The following is a 26,738-nucleotide window of genomic DNA, read 5'->3' as shown; positions in this document are numbered from 1 at the left end:
AACAATAATACATGGTCGTACTAATAAATCCTCTTCCTCAGAGGAAAAAGTAATTATATACGTATGTGCTCATAAAAATCTATAAGAACTAAATGTATATAATTATATACTCCTACAATAATACAAGTACTTCGATCACTCCACACTACAGGACTAAGGCAATCGGGTTTGGGTGGTAAACTTCAGTCAGATTTCGATGCATCATTCAGGCTATTCAGTTCCCCACGAGGTGGGGATGATGCAGAGGGAACATCACATTTGTTTCCTGACATAGGCTCAGAGTCGGCTGCAATGGTGAGCTTGTCCTCTGCTCCAGCCGAACCCTCCACGTTCTCATGCTCGGACGAAGTGGATGCTCCCTTTGGTGTTTTATCAGTCTCTGGCAAAGCGGATGATATCAATTTGTGGCTGCTGTGGCTTTCGGGCAATGGTGTGTGAACTTCTGGTTCGTTGGTTCTGCCAATCCCGTCTTTAGCTCCACCTGCAATGCATGTTTTTTCTTGTTGGGAGATCATGGTAGTTATACGAATTATTTAAGAACGGCTTGAAAGATTGAGAAACCTGTATGAGCAGCAGCGGCTGGCGGTGTTATTGGGGTGGTTGAAGGAGTTGATGAGCCTCCAATAGTTTTCCTAATCCTCGACTGTGATGTATTGCAGGAAACAATCGCAGAAACAATAAGGGAATAGAAGAAACAAATGCTGGAACTGAATGATCATGTAATGACTATTCATAGCAGAAACAATAAGGGAATTTTGATAAAAAATTGAGATAAATTTGGATTTTATTTGGTTTGCATTATTGTCCACAGAAATGGTTAATGGAGTGAGAGGACTAAAACGTACCTTTGCATTCTCTTCGCAATACTTGATAACATGTGAGACATTTATGCAATGGCCGTTCACGAGTGAGTAAGCCCATAAGAGAAGCTTCCGCGAAGTATTCATGTCTAGTATGTCAAGCCCATCGATGCCAGGCTGGACATAAGTTTCTGTAGCCAGCTGAGCAGGCACCATATACAAATTTATACCAGATGGAAGCAACGCGCAAGAGGTGTCCTTGTAGAAGTTGTAGGACGACCTGAGCAATGTGGATGCAGTTTCCAAATCTTCATCTGAAACTCGTTTGACTATAACATTCTTGATCTTGGACAACGAAGGGTTCCATTTGGTTTCGAGAGTTTTAAGATGGTTTGGATCCTCGAATGCTGAACTCCATAGTTCCTCAGTTTGCAGATCAACACATAGCACCTGATCACTTTCCATTCCACCCAATAAGTTCGCACCACGAACCTCAGTCGAGGGTCTTGAATGCAGTGGCGTAATCAGAGCCATGCTAATAACAAGAGATCTACACCAGGCAGCAGAGACATGCCTATATACTCTAGCAAAATTACTATTTGACAATTTTGGGTTCTTCAGACGCTTCCGGATCTTCTCATTTATTCCTTCAAGTGTTTCTACCTTAATATTTCTCTCCAGTAGCTGTATATATTGATAGACATATCTGCAAAACCACAAAAGGAATGGCCACACATGTACTGAGCATGTCTTGAAGAAGCATATTAACCATAAAAGATCTCACAAAGACGGCCACAGACCACAAACACACATTTGTATCTCGAATTATTCTGGCAATTTTTTTTGGAGCATACTTACCCAAAGAGGCTGCTTTCTGTCAATTCTGGGCTCTTGAGCTCAGCAAGACTGCAAATATCTGACCACAAGTTGACTTGCTCCAAGAACAAATTGAATAATTTCTCCAGTAAATTTGCCACATGCTCGGTAGCGGTGGAGTCGTCTGTACCAGCTTGAGATACAGACCTAATTAGGGCCCTAATGTACCTACCAAGAGCCACTGGCACAAGATCTTCAAGGCACAAGGAGAACTGCAACAATTACTTGATTAGAAATCGCAATTCCCAGTCAAAATATGATTGAGAAAAATAGCTTGGTACTATTAAGTGCTTATATTGTGGCCAGATTGAAAAGCTAGCCACTGAAAGACATTAGTTTTGGACAGAAAAAGTTGTATATTAGCTGTTGAAATACTATACAATCTCAAATATATATAAATCCATGGATTTCCATATATTTCTGATGATAGACAATGGAGAGCAAAGGTCCAAAGAATGAGTTGAAACAGGTAATAATAATGTTATCGAACAAATGAGAAGTTAATTTGACAACAATTCTTTCCAAATCTCCGAATAATAGCTTCTTTGTTTCAAGATGATGAAGTTCTAGCATTAGAAATCATTTGTGGCTGCATATTATACACCTATGACTGCATGTATGGCATGTGTGCATCTTTGTCCTCATAATAAGCACCAGATAAATGACATAAATATTACAAATACTAGTGATATAACCAAAATATTGCTCAGAAGATCTCATTTTGAGCATCTTAATAAAACCTAAGAAGTTAAAATAATGGGCATTAAAGCAGCAATACCCTTTTATCTGCTCGCAGAGAAATATAAGCCCGTTCAAGGGTAGTGATGTCTCCAGTCTCCTCCAACAACTTCAAATAAAACAAGATGTACTTCCTAATGCATGTTATGAATTTACGGGAACTTTCAGCTAAGTTAACTTCAAGAATTCGCCTATTCCCGGTTGGACCTGGAGTTTTGCGTCTGGATTATGACAAAACAAAAATTGATATCAGCATAACTGAAAGGGACTGTATACAGTATTACCTAAGATGACTTGTCCAACTGTTTTTAGAATAATTCATGTGCTGATACAGAATACCTAAAAAACCTAGGAAAAGGTACTTCAACTTTTAATATATCAGAGGTATACGAGCACTCATACCTTCCTTTCTTGACCGTGCTGTCGATCTCCCACATATTTATTGTGAATGATGAACGAGACGACTTAAAGCAAAAAGAAAGTTCCTCTTTTGCTTTCTCTAGATCCCCAGCTCCACCTCTCCGGTGCAGCCCTTGAGCAAGCACATATCTTGCTTTATGGAAATGCTTAAGGTCTCCTTCCACGCAAGATTCAAGGGCAGAAAGGCAATCACTGTAGAGCAGATCCCACACTTGCTCCAATTTCTGGAATTCTACCCCCTCGGAATTGCTATTGGGTACTCCATCCTTGACATTCACTGATGACTCCAGACTTTCACTAGTAAATCCTCCAAATATATTATTCACATCTTCCTTAGCTGATTGAGAAAAGGCATGTGCAGCAACAACCTGAAATACACACAGATACAGGTGCACATCAAAATAATGCTCAAAACATAAATTTAATTTCTATTAAGGGGAAAATATCTTCTACAGTTTTTCTACGATATGCTACCCCATGTTAGATACCTTTAAAACTTCTTCATTTCGTTTCCCAGATTTGCAGAGTAATTTTAACCGTGATGCGTGCATCCTGTAGAAAGGATCTACGGCTGATGGATTCAAGGCAATAGCCTGGGCATAGTACGAGAGTGATTTATCAAGAGAGTACCCAAGTTTCTCACAGAGTTTCCCAGCGTAAAATGCATGAGACCAATCTTCCCTATGAACCAAAAAAATTTAAACCACTAAGTCCATTAAACATTATGAAGAAAGTTTGTCATGCATCAGCCAAAAAAAAGGATTCATACTTGTGTTTAAAGGCTTTCTTGAAATGATTCATGGAGTTCTTGCAGAACATCTCCCATGTTGTATCTTTTAGGGGTGCGACAGATCTTTGATCATAAAATGGTACCACGTTCTGAAGACCATCATAGTACACTAAGGCCAACAACTCGTGTATCTCACCCTGAAACCAATTAGGGAGAAATATTAATGCAATATCATACACCCAAGCTTGATCAAGTAGAATGGAATATTCGAAAAAAGATTCCACGAAAAGAACAAAGAAGTCATTATCCATTTCAGAAAACAACATTTAACATAACATAAATAAGGAAACCCACAATTGTTTCATAGACCACCTATTTGTAAATAGAATTGGTGATATATATATGAATTGAACCTGTTGGGTTGCATCCTTTGCCAAAGCCAATGTCATCAATAAGCACCGCCTGCTCCTTCTTCTACTTGCCTCAACTCTCTTAGGTAGAGTATCATTTTTCCTCCACCCTAAAACATTAATTTGCTTACTTCCATCATTCAGCAACAAATCCACCTCCTGCAACCATAAAATTAAGATACACTGTTGATACTTATCAAGGTTTAACAGCTACCCCGGCCACCTTTCTACTTTTACACTAATCAATAAAATAAGAAAGTCAAAACCTTACTTCATCATATATATTTGCAAGCCTCTGCCAACTTTCAAAGCGCATAGGATTGTACAATAAATCATACTTGAATAGTTTTGCATTTTGCTCTACAAATTCCTCTCCTTCCTTAGTTAGAACAAAACCAGCCCACTTATCACTTGCACTCATTTCCTCAGACTGTCCAAGAAGGTAATACAAATTGCAATAAACTTCTAGGTATGGGTCAGAGCTGCAAACAAAGAATACAAATGACACATGTAACTGCATGCCATGATGATAAGTCAAGTAACTGGATAATCACCATAATTGAGTACCTTTCCCCTGATGAGTTCTGGTGATTGAAGGGTTCATTCTGTGAAAACATGATCTTCATCATGGTGTCCAGAAACCCTTTAGAACCAGCCACATCTGAAAGTTTATCCTCACATATTTCAGAATTGTCTAAGAACCTATCAATTGCATTTCCAGCCATAACATTGTCAGGCGGAAGAGGGAAATGTTTGCGTATGGCTCTTAGAACCCTCCGAAGTTTAGTCAACCCAGTTTTCTGAAAGTTGAATGATGAAGAATTTGTCAAAGAATTTCAGGACCACAAAGGTCATCTTGCACATTTAGAATATAAAAATGTAGGAGTAGGTTCAAGTGTTCAACTGTTGTGGAGAAAGCAAGGCAGATAGGGAGAAAAAAAGACCTACTTACAGATGAAGCTTTTGCATATGGAAGTATATATTTGAAAACCTCAGCGCACTGCTCTTTAGTCTGATAATCCCCCTGGCTTGTATTTTTATGCTTGACCAAATCCTCATTGCAAGATGAATCCGATCTCAAATTTAAACCATACAGACAGTAAAAACATTGATCCAGAGCATTGTCAATTGTTAGCTCAAGTTCTTCTCGTTCATCTTCAGTTAGCTGCTCGTTCTCGCCCTCCATAATTTGATTGTTCTCCATCTCTCCATTAGTGCACATGTTTTCAAGCTGAAAATCACAATTCTCCCTTGGTTTCTCTTTATCTAAGTGAGAGGAAATGCTGTCCAAACTAGGAATTTCGTCAGCATCTTTTCCTAAAGAATTATATTCATCTTCATCAGTTTTGTTGGCGGCCATATTGAGCATATTGGCATGTGATTCATTTGGAGATACTGGGTCAGAAATATTGAGGTGATCATCTTTTAAAGTCTGATCCAAATTTGTTTCTTGTCCCTTATTGAGAGAGTTACTATTAGATTTGAGCTTCATATCTAAGGCCAAAAGATGCTTAATTGCAAGTTTTAAGAATGTCCCATCTTGTTCTTCACCATTTCCTTGTGAACAGCATATTCCAAACTCTGCAAGCATATCATGAACTGCCACAACCAACTCAGCCTGATGAAATGTCAGAAATAGTTAGAATGCAAATTCCTGAGGGAAACAAATGGGGCAAAAAAGGTTCACAAAAAGTAGGAGCACATCTCACTTGAGATTTGATCGGAAGATTGGGGTTCAATTGCTGCAGTTTGCAGAATGCAATAGCAGCATCCACAAAATAACATTGTTCATTTTGGTCAGTTGACTCTGGAACACCAATCCCAGAAGACTTTTTGGCGAAGTATAGATTAGCAATATTGCACATAGCCATAACTAACAAAGACTGGATATCAGCTATAACTGCCGCAGGAATATTTTTCTGCAAGAAAATGTCAGATGTTAGTAAAGAGGACATGAAAATATGTTAAACATGTCTGTGAGTTTGGAGAAAAAACAGATGCAAAGACATAAAATTTGTCCATGCAATATTGTAACCAAAAATTCTGCACAGAAAAGAGTTTGATATTGTCAATTATGACAAACTTTTGTTTGCTTCCTGCAGTGAATACTTTGACAAGAAGATGAAGAAGCAGATGGATTAACAGGGTCAGCTGAATAAAAGGAAACTAGCATTATTGTTGACCTAGAAGTGAGGCATCAAATGAAATTATTATACTACAAATGAATAACTCAAAAGTGTGTTAGTTTCTCCACTAAAGGTCCTATTCCTGGTTTTGCAAGTAATGCAACTCCCAAGGTTGTTAAACCAGTCTTACTGGAACAAAAGGTTTTAAAGTACATACATAATTCTCATCTCGGGTTATGATGCTCTTGATTCTTGATGCAGATTGAGAAATGGCCTCCACCTCTTTGGTAACTAAAGTAATCCACTGCTTCCATAGGGTCTCTTTTGGCTGATTGTTAGAGAACAAAAATGTATTTAAATCGGGTGCATTTTCAGGAGTACTGCCAGCCAGACCAGCTCCAGCTAATAGTATTTGGAGTTTCCTTTTATGAGAATTCATATAGACATCAATATCCAGTGTTTCTGCCAGTTCACATGATTTGATTAGAACATCCAATGCAGAAAGCTCAACTGAGTTATTTCCTCTGCCTTCATTATCCCAGTCGTATGACTGATCAAAATGGACATCCTTTGCTGATAATAAGAGAGGTGCAAGTATATTAATACACTCTGCATGCATGCCTTTTTCAAGCATTTCCTGGGCTGATTTTTTCAACAAATAATCAACCTCAATCATATTTATTTCATGAAGGACCATATCAACTGTCAGTTTTTTCATAACTTTGCAGTGTGGCAAGCAAATAGGATCAGTAGTGCTGTTCATTTTGTCCCTATCCAGAAAAAGAGCCAGTACAACAGAAAGTTCCTTCTGTGATTTTTCTTTATCACCTTCCAATAGAGACAAGCGAGCACTTAACCAGAAAAAACGCACCCAAAAGCAATGGTTGCTTCTCAACAAAGACAAGTTTTCCACTGAAAACTGTTGTTTATGCTCATAAGCATCAGTCACAGGGCAATCAATTTTCCCATCCATCCCAGTGGTACTGAAAGGATGTTCCAGCGCTACAGATTCTATAATCTTACAAAGATGGTAGGATGCCTCTGACATGGAACTGCAAGTAGTAGATGTCTCAAACGACTGTAATCCAGAGTCATAATATAGCTCAGCCAGAAACAGACTGCATTCAGGAGTTCTCTCCTTACCCCAGTGCCTAATAACCTTCTCCAGGTCCAAAATTTTTGCAACATTATCATGATATAAAACGTTTCTATTTGCAAGTTTCTCTAAGAGCAAGTGACCTGTATGGTAAGCACCATAATTATTTGAAGAATTCTGAATAAATTCAATAACATCAGTAGATTCCAAGTCCAATGAATCAGCCACTGCATCAGCACTATGAGAAGATGGATCGGACTTGTGCTTCCAATTTATAGTTCTGGTTCCATCCACCAAATAAGGCAGCAGAAATTGCTGCACAATTTTAGCTACATCTTTATTGGTGGAAAAATCTGAATCCTCTTTGCCTGGTTTACGACTTTTAAGCCGACTGCTTCTTCTCTCTTGAGGTTGTTCCTCTAGTATGACTACTTCCTTCTCATTTACAGAGTTACGATCACACATGCCTGCACTAGCTGGCATGCATGTTAGTCCTTTATTTTCAAGAGAACAAGTTGAATTAGACGCAGAAGGAGGCAAATGTATGGTTAACTTAGCATCACCGGATATATAGTTCCCAGTTTCATGTTCAGAGCCATGTGAAGACAGTCGGTGTAAAATTTCCAGTAGTTCGCTAACAAGAGATATCCAGGACACCTCTGCAAGTTGAACTTCAATATTTTGCTTCAACTTTTTAACTGCTGTTGTCCTATCTGAATTTTCATCTATTGCTTTTCTCTTTACCGGAAATTTCAGGCGTATATGTTTTGGTTCTAGTTTATCTATACCTCGCGGAGTAAATGGAACTGGTTCAGAGTCCTCAATGGTACTTTTTACATGCAAAGCACGCGAGTGAGATGGCCAATGCCTTAATATCAGTTCTGCAACAGAAAGACAGGCCACTTCATCACCAATTGCAATTAGAACTTCCAGGAGTTTCTCCATGCAATTCCCTGAATTTTAAAATGATTAAATAGTATGGTTTCAGAAACATTAGTTTTAAAAAAGTAAAATTTGAAAAGGTGGTAATGATTGAAAAGACTACAAAATTTGAAACACAAAATGCATATGAAAGATAAGACTGGAGTAATTGTGACAAAAATATGCTTACAGTTACTAGGGCTGCATAGCAGCCCTTGCTCAAAAGCCCAACGGGAAATGCTTAATGACCCCATCGAGCAAGATAATGTCCCTAATTGGTTCCAGATAACAGAATCTTTACTATCAATATCTACAGCTTGAAGATAGCAGTGCAAAGCATTCTCATAATAGGAGGGGCCTTGTTCAAGAAAAACTGATGCAAGATTTTTCAATGCCAGAAATCTGCACACAGCTAAACAGCTTTAGTTAAAGGTATGTACAATGCCATGAATGCATAAAAGATCCTGCATATAGATTCACATCAGTCAAGCATTGCCAGCTTTCATCCAGACAATTAGACTGGGATCAGCAAGTACCTGGACAGCAAAATAAGAGATAGGCAATGCATACAAAAGCCATTAAGATATATTAAAGCACCATAAAGCGATGGACCAAGTTTTGACATAGAAAACAAGACAGAGTGCAAGAAAGAAATATCATGTGCATCTCAGACAAAAACAGTCAATAGCTAGGCTTGCGTTTAAATGTAAGGGTGGTTCTTTGAGCCAGGTAATAATAACGTGGACAAAGAAGGGGCACATAGTGGCCTCTTAAAACCCAACGACATTGTAGATATTCTTAAGCTTTTTCCTGTGACTGGATGATATAATCAAATGTATTTGTGTTCATCAGAACCTGAGCTGTAAAAGATGGCCATCACTTGTAGTGTTTTCCTCCTGAAAAAAATACAAATGGAAACTATAAATTGACACAAATCAAAAGCAGAAGTGACATACACAACAAAGAAAATGAAAAGGCAGCAAGCTAAAGAATTGTATAAGAGAAACGACCTGAGCATTTGATACCAATGGATCTTTCAATACTGACTCCAAAAGTTCCTGGGCTTTTCCATAGTCCTTAGCTTGTAATCTCAAAAGTCCATCATGATACAACTGAGATAGATGAAATTCCTAAAAAGAGCAAATCCAATAGATGAATATATGAATCTTTCATAACATTTTTCCATAAAGGGAATAAGAAAGAGGTGGTGGGCACAAAATTCATATGCTAAAGTACAATTTGCTGCAGTTTAACAAAAAAACCAAGATATCAGCAAATAATTAGAATCAAGGTGTAGCATGAATAGCCATGGAGTAGCTGCAGAAGCTATCAGTTTTTCAATGGTGTAGTCAATTTATTCTTTTAGGAGTCTTGTGTGCAAAATTCTTCCAAGGCAACCAAACTTAGCAGGATTCTTGTGAACTAGGTATCCTGCTAGTATAGTTTGATGCTGTTATTTAATGTCGATAAATAGTAAGATGAAATAGATCCGATTGAAGATGATTGCCAGGGGTTTCCAGTCCAATTAGGGGAATTGTTCTAAGATTTACTTACTACACAAACAAGCCTATTAGGGAATCAACACGTACTCTGCCCACTGTACTATTAAGACACTGAATGCCCTAACCTTACCTAAATACATAAACTCTGAGGCATTACATTCACCTTGCGGATAAAATAGAGTAACAATACTCCCTCCAATAACAAACTGAACGTCCCCCACTCAAACAACAACTGTTGGATGAAACCCAAACTTTCTAAGTTCAATGCAACCCAGTCTCTACAGAATTAGGGCTTCAATTCCAGTACAACGAAAACTCCATTAAACACATAACATGTCAAAATTAAGCTGCAGATTACTCGAAAACAAACATAAACCGGTATTAGCTGACGCAAATTCTTGCCTGCGCTTCTTTCGTCGGAGCTAACGGCTGCCATGTATTCCGCGAATCCGTATCGTTGATAGCTGCAAATGAGAACTGAACTCCATGGCAAATTTGAGAAGTATGAGAATTAATAGATTAAACTTGATAATTTTAGAAGTAATAAGATTCATAACTGAGTAGAAATTGTGTGCAATCTTACCATTTTGCGGATTCCAGAGAAAAATCACAGTTGGGAGAAAATTCACATCGACGTTGCTTCTGATTTTTTAGATTTAGGCGCGGTTTTTGGTTCGCTATATATATACGAGCGGTGTGCTAATTTACTGTCTTAATTTTTACCTTTTTTTGTGGGTGCAACAAAAAAAAGGGGAAAATGGACTAATCGAAATACTCCCTCCGTCTATGAATAGGAATTCCGTTTTTCTATTTTGGTCCGTCCACGGATAGAAGTCCCGGTTCATAATTACTATAAATGGTAAAGAGACCCCACATTCCACTAACTCATTCCACTCACATCATTTAAAACTAATATATACAAGTGAGATCCCTATTCCACTAATTTTCTTCCACCCACTTTTCTTATCATTTCTTAAAACCCATGTCAAATAGAAATGAGACTCCTATTCGTGGGCGGAGCGAGTATCGAATAATAATTCAGGCATTTTGTGGGTATTTAAAATAAATTTTTAACATCATTGTGGGATAAACTCAAAAGCGTATTTGAGTACTTTATTGTACTACTATTAATAAGTTTATTCCATAATCTAAAAAATAGTGAATATATAGATTTTGAAATTGACATTTTCGATTAAAAAAAAAGGTATAATCATAACTGAAGTATGAAAAAAAGCACAGTTAGTTCTGATTTTTAAATCGAAATTGACGATGTCTCATACTAACAATACCAAAAAAACATCCAATGGTACTGCAAATCAATTTTATCCTATTAGTAGAACCATCAAACTCAAATTTGCAATTCGCATCCACAAATTCGATGATATGCCGATGAAGTGCCTCCTTGCCGATAAAGAATCAGAGTTCACCACCAACGAGAAAGATAATCGGAACCTCATGCTTGTGCATGCGACCCTTATTAACCCTTGACCCTTGCTACCGAACCATTAGTCAATTGTTAGAACCAATCTGCGGTTCTAAATTTTACCGATTCACGACTAAAGAAATTTGGATGTGTATCAACCCGATTCCTTTTCATTTTGCGATTCAGCACGGGATCATAATCAACCATTCTGAATTAATGTTTATCGGGTCGGTTCCAGTTTTGGGTCGAACCGTCAATTCGACACCCATAACTGGGTCGGGCTGGCCCAACCAATAATTGGGACGCTCCACTCTCAGCCCAATTCATCTTCTTCGTCTGATTTTTAAATTTTTCTTTTTATTTCAAACCTATGATTATTTGAAACACGCATGATTCTGCATCTAAATTTCTAATTTTCCCGTCACCACTCAAATTCTCAGGCATCAATTCCACAAATTCATCCGATTTCATCCCGATCTATTCTCGAATCCCTAAACTCACCTACAATTGACACAAATCTCAGAGGAAACAGCTTACGGAGCGACTGGAGCTGCGGCACATGCTGTAGATTCAGAAATTTCAAGGTAATAGAGAGATAGAGACTTATCCAAGGAAATAGAGAGATTTTTGTAGGCGCGTCACTCAATATCTCACCTGAATTATGCTATTCTTTGTGTCACTGCTTTACACTGAAATTTGTAATTAGACTGCATAGTTTGGTTCAATTGTCCGCGTAAACGTTTGTAATTAGACTGCTTCAAAGTAAATAAGTAATCGTGTTTTTTGCTTTGCATTGCATAGTTTTTTCATATTGTGGACACCAGATTCTGAGTTTCAGCTTTTTTTTCAGGTGACAACTTCGACTGACGAGAAACATGAAATGCTTCAAGTGGTTATTTGTATGCTCTCTGATCGGGCTACTCAGTAATCCATCATACAGTTATGGAAATGTGTAAGTAATCTAAGATTGCTTTATTGTGTATTCATGTGCTAGTTAGAACTGTTTATGCTTAGATTTGCATAGTTGTTAAAATCAGATAGACCAGTTCTATAAAAAGGGATGTGAGTTTTATCTAAATTATCTTCTTATGCCAAACTAAAACCTAAGAAATCACACTGTTTTTGGATCCTGGCAACTCCTGTTACACCGATGAATAAGAGAAACTAAGATACTGATGGATATGGTGGCGAAACAGAAATTGATTTGGCTTCATTTGGTTTGTAGTTTTCGTCATTACAACAACATGATACGGCACTTAGTTAATTAAGGGGTCACTAATAATCATATAATCTTTGACTATAAAGTTTGTATATAAAACATTTTTATGTTTTCAGTGTGAATGACGATAAAGTTTTGCGCGTTGGTGAGGAGCTTTTCAAGGAAGTATTGCCGCTTCAAAATGGGGCTCGCTTCTACCACTTGCATGGATTAAAACCTCAGATGTGGTATGAAGTGAAGATATCATATCCTTCTTCTGTATGTCCGCCATTTTCATATGTTATGCCATTTGGGATTCGTTGACAACGTCACCTAATTACATTGAAGGAATAACAGATACCAGCCAGTTTTTCTTTGCAACTAAAAAGAGGTGCTCCAGATTTGGGTCTGAATCAAGGAAGAAAATTGCTCAACACTGAAAAGATAATTTTCAAGACAGATGGAATCACCTCATTGATTGAACAGGTTTGTTTTACCTGTAAATGCGTCTCCTCATATTCTTGTATGCTGATGTTCACTACTTTGGTATTTTTGGCTTAGGGCGAAATGTCTGTTCTCGTGAACGTCGAACCTGAAGGGGTTGTCGCGATACCAGGGAAGCAGGAAACAGAATATATCATTTTTAATATAGGTACTCCAGTTTTCTATTCCAATGCTCTTCATTTTCTACACCAAGAGAAACTTCTGCATCGTTTTTTTTCTTTTTATTTTGTGCACAGCATGTAGAGAACATTTTTTTGGTGCAGCCTTATGCTCTACCAATTTCACACCATCTCTTTGCAATGTTTCTTGTCCACATGCTTCTTCACAATGTTTCTACGTGCTCACAGATTACCTCTATATCTATTCTCTGCACTTCATTTACATATATTTCCATAAAAACACAGCTTGCTTTGATTGTCTTGACCGATCTCCATCTTTGCTTCAGTTTGTGACGAACTGTTTATGGGCATTCCCCACGAGGCTTGGTACGTTGTAGTTTTCGTATTGCTTGGTTTGGTGCTGGCTTTTGTGGTTCCTTCCTATCTGCCTGTGTTCTTGCTGCCAAAAAACGGTAGACAGCCATTGTTCGTTCATGCTGTTACCAAGGCTTCATGAAGCCATCTCTTTGCTGCATCTTGCAATTATATGTTCTCAAGATATTTGATTTAGATGGATTATTTGGCTTCACATTAGTTTGACATTATATCATTTTTGAATTATAAATAATGGTCCTTCATGAATGCATTTGACTGTCTATAGTTAGTTACTTGTGTAGTTCTGTTGTTACTTCCAAATTTTGAAAATTGAAACCCAACCCCGATTTGGAATGTCTGTGGCTCCAAAATTAAGTACTCCCTTCGTCCGCCATTAGGAGTCCCGGTCACTTTTGCACACTCTTCTCAATATTATTCTCTCTTTTACTTTACCATTTCTCCACTTTAACTATCATTTTTACAAAACGGGTGCGCAAAAATAACCGAGACTCCTAATAGCGGACGGAGAGAGTAGTTAGTTATGTAATTCTCATTGGCCATGATAGAGTATAATAGTTATTCATAAATTTAAAAGCCGACATATTAGATATAATGATGGTTATAACTGAAAAAATTACTACAAAATTTTCTCATTTTTGGTTTGAAGACGAATATTTAGTTTTTTTTTTCATTTGTTGTAAAAAAATGATTTAGCCATCTTGGCAAGATGTGGTATCCATGCTGCTACTTAAAATTCATATGGATATAAAAAATTAATTGATTACTTAACACTAAAAACAACCAATGAACCAGACTAATGCAAGGGAACATCGTTTTCAAATGTACACACATTTAATTTTATTCGAACAAACCATATAGACTCAAAACACAAGGAAATGAAAAATCCAACATAGAAATTCAGAAGTACTATCGTCTTATATAATCAACATCATTTGTTAGACACCAATCGACGTGTTATACAATTACACACTGACAAATAAATACAAGCTTAAAAACCAAGGCACTGGTAAAGTTGAAAGAAGTATTCCTACACGACCCCATTAACATGTTATTGTACGAAACCTCAATCAAAGCTGCAGCCAAATCATGCAGAACAGGGGAGAGGTAGTCGAGGAGAGAGGATCGAACCGCTTTTCTATTTATTGCCCTTTTCTTTATTACCTGTTTTCGCGTCTGCAATATTTGTTGTATCGTCCATTAGTTGAGATTGAGGCCCTTCTTCTTTCTTGGCTTCGTCAAGCAGTTTATGGGTGAGGAAGCTCGGTTGGTTTGTCGAAGAGAGAAGCCTTGCCCACATCCTGTCAGTTATCACAACCTTGTTTTGCTGCTCAGTTATACGCTGCGCAGAAACAGTTTGATGTCATCTCCATATCATAACAAGTCCTCACAATGTTAACTATAAACAAAATTAATTTCTTCACTTAAATGATGTAAACTAGAACCCTTATAAGTCAAGGCTGCTTCCTGACACTCGAAAGAGATGTACGACTTATTTTAACAAAACTATGATGACCGCTGTCTAAGTAAATTGTGACTTACATTGAAAGGAATGTATGTATGCCGGCCATTCACAAGGCCACTTGTGAAGCCTGTAAAACCTGACATGGCTCCATGAACGGCGCTTTGAGCAAGAAGTGTGCAGTACACATTATCAGATGCATTGCTCGGTATGGCACGGATCATGTAAGTGGGATCTATGAAAACAGTGGTTTAGTTTCTTATTTCCAATAGATAGGACAAGTAGATAATCCTTTGAACTGACCTATGTATTTAAGAGTGATGAGAAGCTTTTTTTCCTTTGAAAAGTGTTCCTGTAATAGGGAAAACCAAATTTACAAAGTAAAGGATAAACTATTACAGCTTTTGATAGTGTATATATTTGTGCTGAAAAGTGTTTCTGAATTGGTTACTTGTTTTCCATCCAGTTATTTGCATTTTGTCAGAGAACAAATATAGAAAGATCCACACCTTAATTCTTTGAGAAAGCCACAAACCGACATCTTGAAGTAGCTTGTTCCCTGAAGCATCCCGTTCGTTTTTAGCAGCAAGAAGATCCTCTCCTGCTCCTTCAGCAACAACAATGACCATATGTCCATTTTCTTTAAGCCTCTTCTCAATATATTCGAAAAGTCCACCTTGTCCTTCTAAATAAAATGGGGACTCGGGTATCAAACAGCAGTCAACATCTCGACTGGCCAGTGTAGCGTACATTGCAATAAATCCTATACAAGTAATTGATCAAAGTTAGAGGCTATTAGCAAGATGATCAAAATAACTTTAGATCTTGAAGGAGCAAGTTGATTTTTCTCAAGTATCAACAGTTTTCTGTCATTTGAAAGGGATACCTATCTTGCTTCGTGTATATTTTACTCCTTATACTCGGTCATAATAAAAATTAATGCATAAACACAGCATAAAATATCGGAGTATATCAGTCAACGGTATAATTGCAGGAATTTTTTTTTACCACTGTAGCGGCCCATAAGTTTCACGACACCAATTCCATTTTCTGCACTCTCAGCCTCAACATGTGCAGCATTAATGGCACGCTGAGCTTCCTCCACAGCAGTATCAAAACCAAATGATTTGTCAATAACCTGATATGATAATCAGGTTGAACTGAATCTTGTCAGTACCCAAAGCGAACAATCTAGTGAATACACAGAACATTATAACCTCCAAATTTCCATCACTGTCTGATAAAGTTAATCTCATAAACTAGAACCAACATGGTTTATGTTCACATGGATTATGATGCAAGAAGAACATCATCCGTTAACCACGATATTTGGAACACAAGGTGCGGTTTAGCTGAGAACTAAATATTTGGTCTTTAGAGAACAGGTATTGGGATTGTGAAGAAAAATTACTTGTGCATTCACACAATGCTATATTAGCTAAGGCTTTTGACACTCAGGATTTTTTCCTTCAAGTTGACAGCATCATCTAGATAATTCATATGATGATCCAGAGAAAAAAGTGACAAGCATATAAATGAATTAAATGATAAATAACAGGTACCGGTATGTCATTGTCAATTGTCTTGGGAATTCCAGCAACTGCAACCTTTAAACCCCGCTTACGAATTTCCTGGAAAACGAAAAAAAAAGGAAATGACAAGTCTCCTGAAAATTTCAGCTTCAGCATGCATAGTATGAAGATTTTTGTTGGAAAAATGTCAGCAAAACTATGGAGTCAGTAACTTCGGCCTGTATAATAGAAGGCAGTATACTTGAGGTACTATTAAAGAAGTCGTAACATTGATTCTCAAAAGTTTATAAAAAACCCTCTAGCTATAGAAAGTATAGTCAAGACTTACCTGATTAAATCCACGGTCCTGAATGCTGTCAACAATCTTCACGGTATCATGACCACCTCGGGAAGTTCCCAGGATGGTCCCACCACGCTTATGTATGTCATTTACAATCTTAGGTGACAAAGGAATGGTATTCTTTGAATAGAATCCCCTGTAGCCTCCCTAACAGAATATATTATGCATTAGGAGTACATAAAATAGAAAGGATATAGCAGCACTACCTTATAAAGCAGTGGCCAAAGCAATAATGTAGTTTCCTAATCAAATGTATAATAACTTACAACAGTAAATATGCATCACAAACAAGAAGACACAATAAACTAGCATCAGAGTAATTGGAGAGCATTTAGTACCATACCAAGTTTATGACCTATGTGTAACACCTTGTTAAACATCGCAACTAGCAATAAATAAAACTTACATCAATTCCCAAGACTTTGGTGGCACCGTACATATAATCAAGGCTATGCACAATCTCCCTGATCACTGTGTTTAGGCCCGGACAGAGACCTCCACATGTCACAATACAAGCATTCACTTCTTCTGGAGTAAAATACACCTGTTTGACATTGATGCATTCAAATACTGGAGTTCCCAAAACTTAATGACTTGAATACAAGAAAAAGGAACATTTACCTTTTGACGTGGACCAGCTCGCCGGAAATGTACCCCTCTTGGAGTATCCTTGTGAACAACAATCTTCATAGAGAAGCATAATTGGTCTGAGAACGGTAAAAACAATCTACCTTTTCACTAGCATGGGGTACAGAAAAATACTCCAATTAAGACCTTCTTTAAAACACAAATGTGCCCACCTTTTGAGGTACACTATCATCCATGTCAACAAAGTACTGCCTGAAATCATAAAAAAAGTGTTAATATGTTCTATTTTATTCTTAGAGAAATGATCAGATGTGGAACATCAAGCCAGAAGGCACACATCTGAGAGGGAGAAAAGTGTGGTTAACTCACTTGACAACTGAGTATGCAGGATTCGAGCGTAGCGGATTGGGATAGGTCTGCCAAACAATTAAAGAACCAATGTCAATGTTCACTTCTTCAGTTTCTCTGTACTTCCTATTTTATCTCATGTCCCAGTCTTATTCTTCCTAGCTTAAAAAAATTGTAGTAATTGCCTTTCTCAAATGAAAAAATAACCATATGCTACTATAAAAATGTTAAAACCGTCAATCAGAAGAAAACAAAATTGTCCTTTATGCACTCTAGCTTAAATCCACATTTTACATTAGTTCCTAATTCCACGAGATCATGAACACTCTCATGCGGGCACCATCAATACAAGCCAAAAGCACGAGATTAAAACAAACAAAACAAAATCATTAAATAGCCTCAGAATCCAGTAGTTAACTGCATCTCACAAATATTAAATACTAAAACAGAATAAAATCATCAGCTACTTAATTAAGCAGATTAAATGAATTCGTCACTATGTGCTGCAATTGCAAACACTTCAACATCCTGCAGCTGAAGCTGAAGCTGAGCACACATTCGCTCAGTATCCCCAATCATTTCGCCCTCTAATCTCATAAAAATCGAATCGATTCTCCACACACAAATCCACCACAACACACACTACCACGCAGCAGGCGCGATCGCGCAACATCCAAACAAATACAGCTATCCAGCACTACGCTGAAGACAATAGACACAGATTCATATACGCATATCATCAATGCAAACAACACACACACTAACGTACGGGAAGATTGGGAATATAATCGGTGATATGAGGCACATCCTGGAGAACGTAGCCGAGCTGTCCTTCCGTCACCTTCATCTGGAAATTGGTCGTCGCCATTATCAAACTCTCTCTCTCTCCCACGCAAATCTATGCCTATTTCTTCTCGAATGTTGTAGAGAAGGAAAATTTTGTTAGTTCTTGAATAAATAATTTCTGGTTTAAAAGGGAAGGATTCGAGTTTCTCGTGAACATTTAAGTGCATAGGCACTAGATATATGTATGTTTGAATTAAAAAGAAGTCTACTCCATTTTTCAGATAAAATTTTTAGTTCACTCTACTTTATCAGCTAAAATAAATATTTTAGAAATAATGATAAATATATGTGTGTTCATGCACGTTTGTGTTAAAATGACAACCCCTCTTAAAGTGACACCGTGACACCACTTATACAAAGAATATTATAAACGCTACACAACAATATTACGAACACTACACAAATGATCTATAGATTGCTATATAGTGTGTCGAATATTGCTGTACAAGAAAAATTGCTGTATAAAGAGCAGCAAATTGCTGGCCGAGTTTTTCAGATTTTTTTTTTCTTTTTTGCCACGTGACAGCTTATTATTCGTCCACGTGTACAAATGATTGGCTAGTAATGGTGGTATAGTGTTATTTTAAGGGGTGGTGGCACCCTAACATGCCCATGTTCACGCATTCAAATTATTACTCAATTAACTGATGTGTTCGAGGAGGAACTTAGCCAAAAGTGATACAGTATATTTTACTTTATAATTTTTTTTAAAGTATTGTTAATGGAGAATGAGTACCACCTCATTAGTAAAAAATGATTTTCTAAAATTGTAAATGTATATTTTCAGGAACGGACTAAAAAGAAAATAGTTCATAATATTCTAGGACGGAGGGAGTATATAATTTGATCTACGAACAAACTATGATCTACGAAATAATCTAGCAATAGTTATATATAGTGTTTGCTTTATAATATAGCCTGTATAACTTGATATCCGAAATACTCTTTATTAATTGATTTACAAAATAATCTATATAATTGTCATTTAAAATCATAATATTTCATTGAGTTGTGATCAATCAAATAATATTTAAAAATTAAAATATAAAAATTAGTACAACTTTTTAGTATTTTTAGTTGTCTCATAATGGTCAAAATCTTAGACACCACTTTAATTTTAGAAATGTTGTGGGAATATTTGTAATGTCTCTTTGTTTGTTACAAAAACAATATTTTTAGAGATTGTAATATTTCAAAAATATGATTCTTACTAGATTTTACATATGAACAGGCACCAGCAGCTGTTCCTAAAATCGCATATAAATATTGAAATAAACCTGAAGGAAAATCACAAGCTAATTGAGAAAAATGAATGCGCAGGAATGGCAGGATTATCTGCACAATTACTTGATGTTTAATTACGACGGTGTTGGACTGGCTTCAGCAGCAATCATCAGCCACGACCGCGCCGTTCTTGCTAAAAGTGCCGATTTGTCTATGGTTATCTACTCTGCCAAACATGCTTTTAGTGTTCTGTTGATAGTAAATGAAAATTATGACAATTGGATTGAAAGACATTTTGCTTTTGTGGGAATTAAGGTTTTATGGAAAGAGGTCTATATTGGAGTACTATATTATTTTATCAGGTGAATTGGCGAAAAACTGGATAAATAGAGAATCATTTGAGAATGGGCAAATATAAATTATGTCGAAATGATTATAGAAAATATAAAAGAAACAAAAAAAAATCATGTACACAAAATATGAATTTTTTTTACTAATGTTAGAAAAATAATATAAATAAATTACTAATTAGTTAATGAGTAACTATGAAAAAAAAATGAATTCTGAATTGATCTGACTAGGAGAATTTTATAGAGATCTGAATTCATATTATATCTTGATTTGAATTACTTTGGAAGGTGTGGCATTGTGCAATGTTTGATTTATAGAATTAAATTCAGTTTAAAGTTGAATTATGCAACTGTTTTTTGAGATTTTTGGAATTAAATTCAGCTTAAAGTTCAAGAAATAGATAAAATCAAACAAGCGTTTGCGGAACCAGGAAAACTTGCTCAAAGAGGAGGCCTAAGCCTTGGTGGCACTAAGTATAATGTTACACAAGAAGATGGAAATGTAATAAAAGGAATAGAGGTAATATTATTATTTTTATATTATCGCTATTTCAATCAAAATAGATGAACACAAAGTTGATATGACCCAAACGTGTAAAAAACAATTGGGATGTTACTAAAGAAACTCTAATTCCTTGAAAAAAAAATAAAAAACAAAGGCATCCGCTATTTAAGTTTAAAAAAATCCTAAAACTCAAAAAGAAATAAAACGAAAACTAGAAAATTGAAAATAAATCTAACAGTAAACATCATCGTTACAATTTAGCCATGTTGTCCATTCAACATTCTGATCAATTTTTATTTTTATAGTACAATTTGATTAAGTTTAATTTTCTCTAAATTGATTTTCTAATCGTTAGGACGACGGACGAACCGGAATCGTGGTGTGGAAGACGAATACGACGTTGGTGGTCGGGATACACGACCAGCGGTTGCCGCTTGAATACTGCAATGAGGTGGTTCAGAATGCCGCAAATATACTCAACCTTCAAGGCCTCTAAGTTATACTATAATAACTATCATTTCAACATAGTACTACATTATTTTTTTTAGTTTTAATAGTGTGTTACAAGTAAATGAATATTATTTGATGATGCGAACATGTCAAGTTTTTTCGTCAGTTAAGTTGGTAATTTGTTATGCTGATCTTTGATTTATTGCTTCGACATTATTATATATATATATATTTGAAAAGGGTTGTGATTCGAATATATTTGAATGGTGTGTTACAAGTAATTTGAATATTATTTTGATAATGCGATTGTGTTAAGTTCTTGGTCAGTTAAGTTGATAATTTGTTATGCTAGTTTTTTCCCTTTTATCTCTTTTTGTTGATTCAAAATTATTAGTCTATATGACAATATCACAAAACCTATATGTACTATATAATCTATATTGATGTATAAATGCAAAATCATTCATCGTGTCATATCGCTTGTTTAAGAACAACATTAATTCAAGATTAGGTTTTTACAAAAACTTATTAGGTGTTGTTGTTCTTAAAGATTTAATTCATATGTTTTTCATCTCTCTCACCTCTGAAGGATTTAATTCAAGTTGATAGTCATCATATCCAAGGCTCTCCCGTTCCTCTGATATTTTTTCTCCAGAGAACTACTGCAGTATTTCAAGTCAATAATTCGAAGAGTTAATATCTTTGAGTTTTGAGAATATTATTTATATTAAAATATATTTTATTCATAATTATATTTATATTTCACAATAGATTTTATAATTTTAAAAATACAAAATATATTTTTTATATAATTATATTTATATTTATATTTGACGGTGTATACCTTAATTTACGCCATATATTAAATTTCGGTATGCAGCGGTGTACCGTGGTATATGTAAATTCATACTGTTACCTTCCCGAAATATTTCAGTAAGGTATCATACTGTACCGAAAAATCACGGCATACAAAAAATTCGATATTTTCGGTATTATTTCGATATAATAAGACCAATATTTTGATATTTCGGTAAATTAATTATGTATATGTGATAATATCGCCTATATATAATTAATTTATCTTAATTAACCTATTAAATACATTATCATCTCCGTTTTTTCTCTAAATTAATAATAAAGATATTCAAGCTAGTAAAATTTATGATTTGTTAATCATTGTAATATTGGCAGCGATTTTTTAGTCAAAGAATCTGTTAAATTTGAGAAACAAATCACAGCAAAAAAAGGAAAGGAATTTTTTAAAATTAGATTGATATTGTAAATGAAAATAGTTTTATAAGCTTTCCGAGTATAAATAAGAGGCTATAAACATATGATACGGTTTGCGTTAAAATGACAACCTCTCTTAAAGTGACACTGTAACGCCACTTATACAACAATATTATAAGCGCTACCCAGCAATATTCAATACGCTATAGATTGCTGTCTAGCGTGTTGAATATTGCTGTCCAAGAAAAGTTGCTGTATAGTGTACAACATATTGTTGGCCGTCTTTTTTAAGTTTTTTTTTTTTTACCACGTGGCAGCTTATTATTCATCCACGTGTGTAAATGATTGGCTAGGAATGGTGGTATGATGTTATTTTAAGAGGTGGTGGCACCCTAACATGCCCCCATATGATACAATACAATGAAAATACACAAATATGAACCCCTAGTCTATCTCTCTCGATTACAAAACTACTCCATGGAGCATTAAAGCCCAATGAAGACGACGACGATCGATACCTGCTGAGCCGAGGACTACTGCGCAGGGTGTGAATCTGGCAATATCCGAAACAAACCCTAAAATGAAAGAAGACAACGGTGACCAATTCTTCAACGCGTTTGCCTAGTGAAGTAATTTTCATCGAATTCAAGCTGCTCTTCTTCGTCGTGGTCGCTGTCGGGGAAGTAATTGTCTCCACTTCAAACGCGGAGATGAATTGGGAATTGGTCACCGTTGTCTTCATTCGTATTAGGGTTGGTTTCGGATATTTCCAGATTTACACCCTCATAAGCGGCGCAGTAGTCCTCGGCGCAGCAGGTAACCGTCTGTCGTCTTCATTCAGCTTAGGATTGAATCTTTCCTTGATTACCTACCTTTTATAATAATGAAACTATTCACCACATATCTCTGGACTTTGCCAGTATAATATTCGCCATCGGATATAAAATGAAATAACAAAAGAAGGAACGTATGGTGAATATTAGATTTATAAATGAAAAGGACTGAAAACGTGGCTATAATAATGGAATTGTGCATCGATTTTTGTTTGACTTATGGAATTAAATTTAGTTTAAAGTTGAATCACGCAACGATTTTCTTTTTAATGAAAATATACAGTTTAAAATTGAATCATGCAAAGTTTTTTATTTATTTATGGAATTAAATTCAGTTTAAAATTGAATAAAAGAACCAAGAAAACTTGCTCGCACTAAGCATATTCATATACAAGAAGAACAAGGATCTGTAATAAGAGGAAAAATGGTACTCTTAAGTATTTCAATTCTTTAATATTATTGCTATTTTAAGTCAAAATATCATAGTTAACTTATAGATATAAAATACATGCATGTATATATAATCAACACACACAAAAAATAAAAATTTGTTACCCTGATTAGATTAGGGGTATTGGCCAAAATATGGAGTACTAGAATTTTGAACAAAATTTGGTATTTATTGCAATTTTTAAACTTAGTCTATAAAATCATTAACTTAAAGGGTTGTGCGAATTTCCAAACCTGACCCGACTTGTTTATTTTCATAAAAATTGAATCTGATGGGCACATCGAATTATCTACGTGCACACCGGACATTTGTTGGACCAAAACTACATAGTTTTGGTCCAAAATACTCCACACTCGTAAAGAATGCATATTACTATATTAGTAGTATCAATACATCTTTTGTGATGACAGAGTGATGTATTGACTCAAAACAAAACAAAGTAACCATTAAACATAGCTATGTAGGATAATTGAATTAACGATCAAAGAAGTTACACAATATTTAAAAAAAAGAAGACTTGATTTTTGTAAATATAGAAGAAATCTTTTAGCAAGAGATAGTAAGTGAATGTAGAATCATCAATCCTTAATGAAAGAACGATTTATAGTTCTATTAAAAAAAAAAAAAGGCATCAATCCTTAATGAGAGAATAACACAGTATTCCATATCATTACATTTTAAGTTTATGTTGAAATAGATGCCAGCCACTCTGGTTTTGTAGCTTAATTGGTTGCTGTGAAAACGAGAATTGAAAATATTTGTATCTGAGGGTTGCAAACAAAGTTTTTGATTAAATGTTGGTGAGAATTGTAAATTTTTCCAAGCACTAGAGTGCATTTCTAGAACTCATGAACAAAAATATAAAGGTCGTATTGTGTTAAAGTCTCTATTTTTATTTTGAGGTTCAAAACACTAAAAAATTAAAAATCCAAGTCATATCGTTGGAAATGTATTGCCAAGATTAAATAAGACGCGTCATTTTTTTTTATAGAAATTGACCTGCCACGGAAATTACCACCGTTTTTAAAAGATTGTATATTTAAGAACGATTTTAAAATTCATGACAAATAGCATAATTTATATGTTCAAAGTTAATCATTTCAGAGACTAACATCCCAATATAAAAAATGAGTAATAATTTGCTATCGAAAAATAAGACACTTCAATAAAATAAACTAAAATGTATAGTATCGATCACTGTGGTTAAGTTTCTTCCTCGAAAATACAATAATATACTCCATAAATTTATCATTGTTTGTCACACACCAATAAAACAAAGAGAAATAATGTAGTTTGTTGAAAAATGAGCGTTTTTTAGAAATTAGTAGCCTTGTTCATTGAGGAGAGAGGCGACCCTCTTAACTCTCGCATTGCACGTTGGCGTCATCGGCTCGTTGTATATCCCGACCAGCAGTGTCATACTCGTCTTCTTCACCACGATTCCACCGGTGCCCTAACAAATAGAAAGATACTTTGGAGAAAACAAAACTTAAAAGAAAACCATGCTCCTATTACAAAAATAAAAATTGATCGGAATGCCGAATGGACAATATGGCTAAATCATAACGATGGAAAATTAAACTCCATCCATTCCTTTTTTGTTGAGTCAATTTTCTATTTTCGGAAGTTTCTTTATAGTCAAGTCATTTCTATATAAGGAATGATTAACTCACTTTTTCTTTCTCTCTCATTCTCTCTACCTTTTTTTTTTGTTACTTTATCTAACTTTATTGAATAAGCCTTTATTAACTTCTGTGCAAAAAAGAAGTGTCTCAACTATGAAGGAATGAGAGATGCGATTGTATTTGATGGAAAATTGCGATAATAATAGTATTACCTTATTACCGTTTATTACATGTTCTTCTTCCACGTTTGTAACTTCATACTTGGTGCCACCAATGTGTAGGCCTTTTCGAACAAGTTTTCTTGGTGACTCAAATGCTTCCATGATTTCAACTATTTCTTTAGATTTAAACTGAATTTAATTCCATAAATCAAACAAAAGACCTTCAACTTTAAAATAAATTTAATTCAATAAATCAAACAGACAATCATCGTATAATTTCACACCTTCCAAAGTAATTCAAATCAAGAAAATATGCCATTTAAATAACCTGAAAAATTAGGAAATTTATTAAAATTATAGTCTATCCTAGGATTTTCAAATTTCAGCCGTAAAGATAGTGAATTTTAATAACTTTCTCAGTGTTCCCATAACAAAAAAAATACGGTATCCTATATGTAATACTATACTATATGTTATTAATTCGGGGATTGGAGTGCATGTGTTTCAAAATTGATGATGCAGTTGAAATAGTACTCCTTCTGTCCCACTAGAAATAAAACATTTTCTTTTTTGGGTTGTCCCATTAAAAATGAAATGTTTCTTAAAATATAAATAACTATATCACTACTTTTCTCTCTCTCTTACTTTGCTCTCTCTTCTTTAACTCACAAAACAACACTACATAAAATCCTGTGCCGAAAAACAAACGTTTCATATATATTGGGACGGAGGAAGTATTTGTTAACTGTATTGAGAACAAATGATAAAATTAACTGACAATTACATCCTCTTAGAATCTTTGCATGTACCATTGGATACAATTCGAGACAAATTAAATTCATAGGAAAATTCTTTAAAAATGTATCTTCCAATTATTTTTAAATTGTGAATTAGAATTTGATCAAAATTTATAATTTTTTTACCAATTTACCTTATATAATAAAATAATACTAGTACTATATAGACCTCTTTACAATAAAACCTTTAATGCCAATTATTCAAACAAATCCATTTCTTATGATTTTTCATTTCCTATCAAGTATCAACAGAAAACTGAGAAGATGAAACAGAATTAGAGAGATAAAATGACGAACCTTAATTGGGAAATTGGCGCTGTGAGCCCAAAGGACACCTTCGTGGCCGATGATACCTGCTGAAGCCATTTTTTTCCCATCCGATTCAATCATTAATTCGTCTATATATCTCTGCCACGTCATTTCCTGCTTCGTAAACAACCTAAATCAACACAAAAAATTTGGATTTTTACTTAGATATTACTAATTCTCAATAAGCTTGCGATTTTCCTTTGAATTTATTTAAATATCATGCGAGTATATATAAGAAACTCACGCCGAATTTAAGATAATTCATGTTCGCTATAATCATATTGCGATAACATTATAATCTCTAAAATATTATTTTCTATGAAAAACAAACAGATCTTAGAAATATGTGTTACGTAAGACAATTGGGATAAATAAAATATATGGAGTATATGAACTTATATTTAAATTTCAAAAATTATTTAAGTGATCATAACTTATTTCAAAAGTATGAA

At 35.2% G+C, this 26,738-nt stretch overlaps 5 protein-coding genes across 8 annotated transcripts; 2 read left to right on the top strand and 3 right to left on the bottom strand.

The window, feature by feature from the left end:
- Window positions 1–21: 21 nt before the first annotated feature.
- LOC125213726 (calcineurin-binding protein 1) lies at window positions 22–10,328 on the bottom strand. Of its 3 annotated transcripts, XM_048114422.1 has the most exons (19): window positions 10,203–10,328; window positions 10,022–10,096; window positions 9,128–9,247; window positions 8,973–9,013; window positions 8,308–8,519; window positions 6,318–8,149; window positions 5,684–5,893; window positions 4,927–5,592; window positions 4,542–4,774; window positions 4,246–4,456; window positions 3,978–4,133; window positions 3,604–3,761; window positions 3,323–3,515; window positions 2,817–3,202; window positions 2,455–2,635; window positions 1,659–1,888; window positions 846–1,506; window positions 562–643; window positions 22–481 (listed from the first exon to the last, which is right to left on the bottom strand). In XM_048114422.1, exons 1-19 carry the CDS (start codon window positions 10,203–10,205, stop codon window positions 183–185), a joined length of 5,949 nt encoding a protein of 1,982 aa, XP_047970379.1. In that variant the 5' UTR covers window positions 10,206–10,328; the 3' UTR covers window positions 22–182. The 3 variants fall into 3 exon arrangements, with proteins under 3 accessions (XP_047970379.1, XP_047970380.1, XP_047970381.1); XM_048114423.1 differs by lacking the exons at window positions 10,022–10,096; window positions 10,203–10,328 and having other exon boundaries at window positions 8,308–8,529; window positions 9,128–9,249; XM_048114424.1 differs by lacking the exons at window positions 9,128–9,247; window positions 10,022–10,096; window positions 10,203–10,328 and having other exon boundaries at window positions 8,598–9,010.
- Window positions 10,329–11,372: 1,044 nt separating this feature from the next.
- On the top strand, window positions 11,373–13,506 carry LOC125214681. Of its 2 annotated transcripts, none has more exons than XM_048115803.1 (6): window positions 11,373–11,626; window positions 11,893–11,994; window positions 12,378–12,519; window positions 12,598–12,726; window positions 12,802–12,892; window positions 13,149–13,506. In XM_048115803.1, exons 2-6 carry the CDS (start codon window positions 11,918–11,920, stop codon window positions 13,238–13,240), a joined length of 531 nt encoding a protein of 176 aa, XP_047971760.1. In that variant the 5' UTR covers window positions 11,373–11,626; window positions 11,893–11,917; the 3' UTR covers window positions 13,241–13,506. The 2 variants fall into 2 exon arrangements, with proteins under 2 accessions (XP_047971760.1, XP_047971759.1); XM_048115802.1 differs by having other exon boundaries at window positions 11,390–11,626; window positions 13,190–13,506.
- Window positions 13,507–14,134: 628 nt separating this feature from the next.
- LOC125214683 (ATP-dependent 6-phosphofructokinase 6-like) lies at window positions 14,135–18,451 on the bottom strand. Its single transcript, XM_048115805.1, has 12 exons — window positions 18,275–18,451; window positions 17,527–17,573; window positions 17,370–17,409; window positions 17,191–17,253; window positions 16,976–17,113; window positions 16,558–16,716; window positions 16,260–16,376; window positions 15,706–15,835; window positions 15,207–15,460; window positions 15,001–15,049; window positions 14,778–14,932; window positions 14,135–14,577 (listed from the first exon to the last, which is right to left on the bottom strand). The coding sequence occupies exons 1-12, from the start codon at window positions 18,371–18,373 to the stop codon at window positions 14,374–14,376; spliced, it is 1,455 nt and encodes a 484-aa protein (XP_047971762.1). The 5' UTR covers window positions 18,374–18,451; the 3' UTR covers window positions 14,135–14,373.
- A 1,208-nt stretch (window positions 18,452–19,659) lies between these two features.
- LOC125214807 (profilin-like) lies at window positions 19,660–20,926 on the top strand. Its single transcript, XM_048115971.1, has 3 exons — window positions 19,660–19,905; window positions 20,308–20,445; window positions 20,786–20,926. The coding sequence occupies exons 1-3, from the start codon at window positions 19,660–19,662 to the stop codon at window positions 20,924–20,926; spliced, it is 525 nt and encodes a 174-aa protein (XP_047971928.1).
- Window positions 20,927–24,615: 3,689 nt separating this feature from the next.
- Window positions 24,616–26,344, bottom strand: LOC125214682 (profilin-2-like). Its single transcript, XM_048115804.1, has 3 exons — window positions 26,275–26,344; window positions 25,232–25,369; window positions 24,616–24,847 (listed from the first exon to the last, which is right to left on the bottom strand). Exons 1-3 carry the CDS (start codon window positions 26,341–26,343, stop codon window positions 24,716–24,718), a joined length of 339 nt encoding a protein of 112 aa, XP_047971761.1. The 5' UTR covers window position 26,344; the 3' UTR covers window positions 24,616–24,715.
- Window positions 26,345–26,738: the final 394 nt, after the last annotated feature.

Source organism: Salvia hispanica, chromosome 3 (genome assembly GCF_023119035.1).
Source record: "Salvia hispanica cultivar TCC Black 2014 chromosome 3, UniMelb_Shisp_WGS_1.0, whole genome shotgun sequence".
Lineage (NCBI taxonomy): Eukaryota > Viridiplantae > Streptophyta > Magnoliopsida > Lamiales > Lamiaceae > Salvia > Salvia hispanica.
Note: the sequence above shows the minus strand (reverse complement) of the source record. Positions and strands in the feature narration are given on the sequence as shown.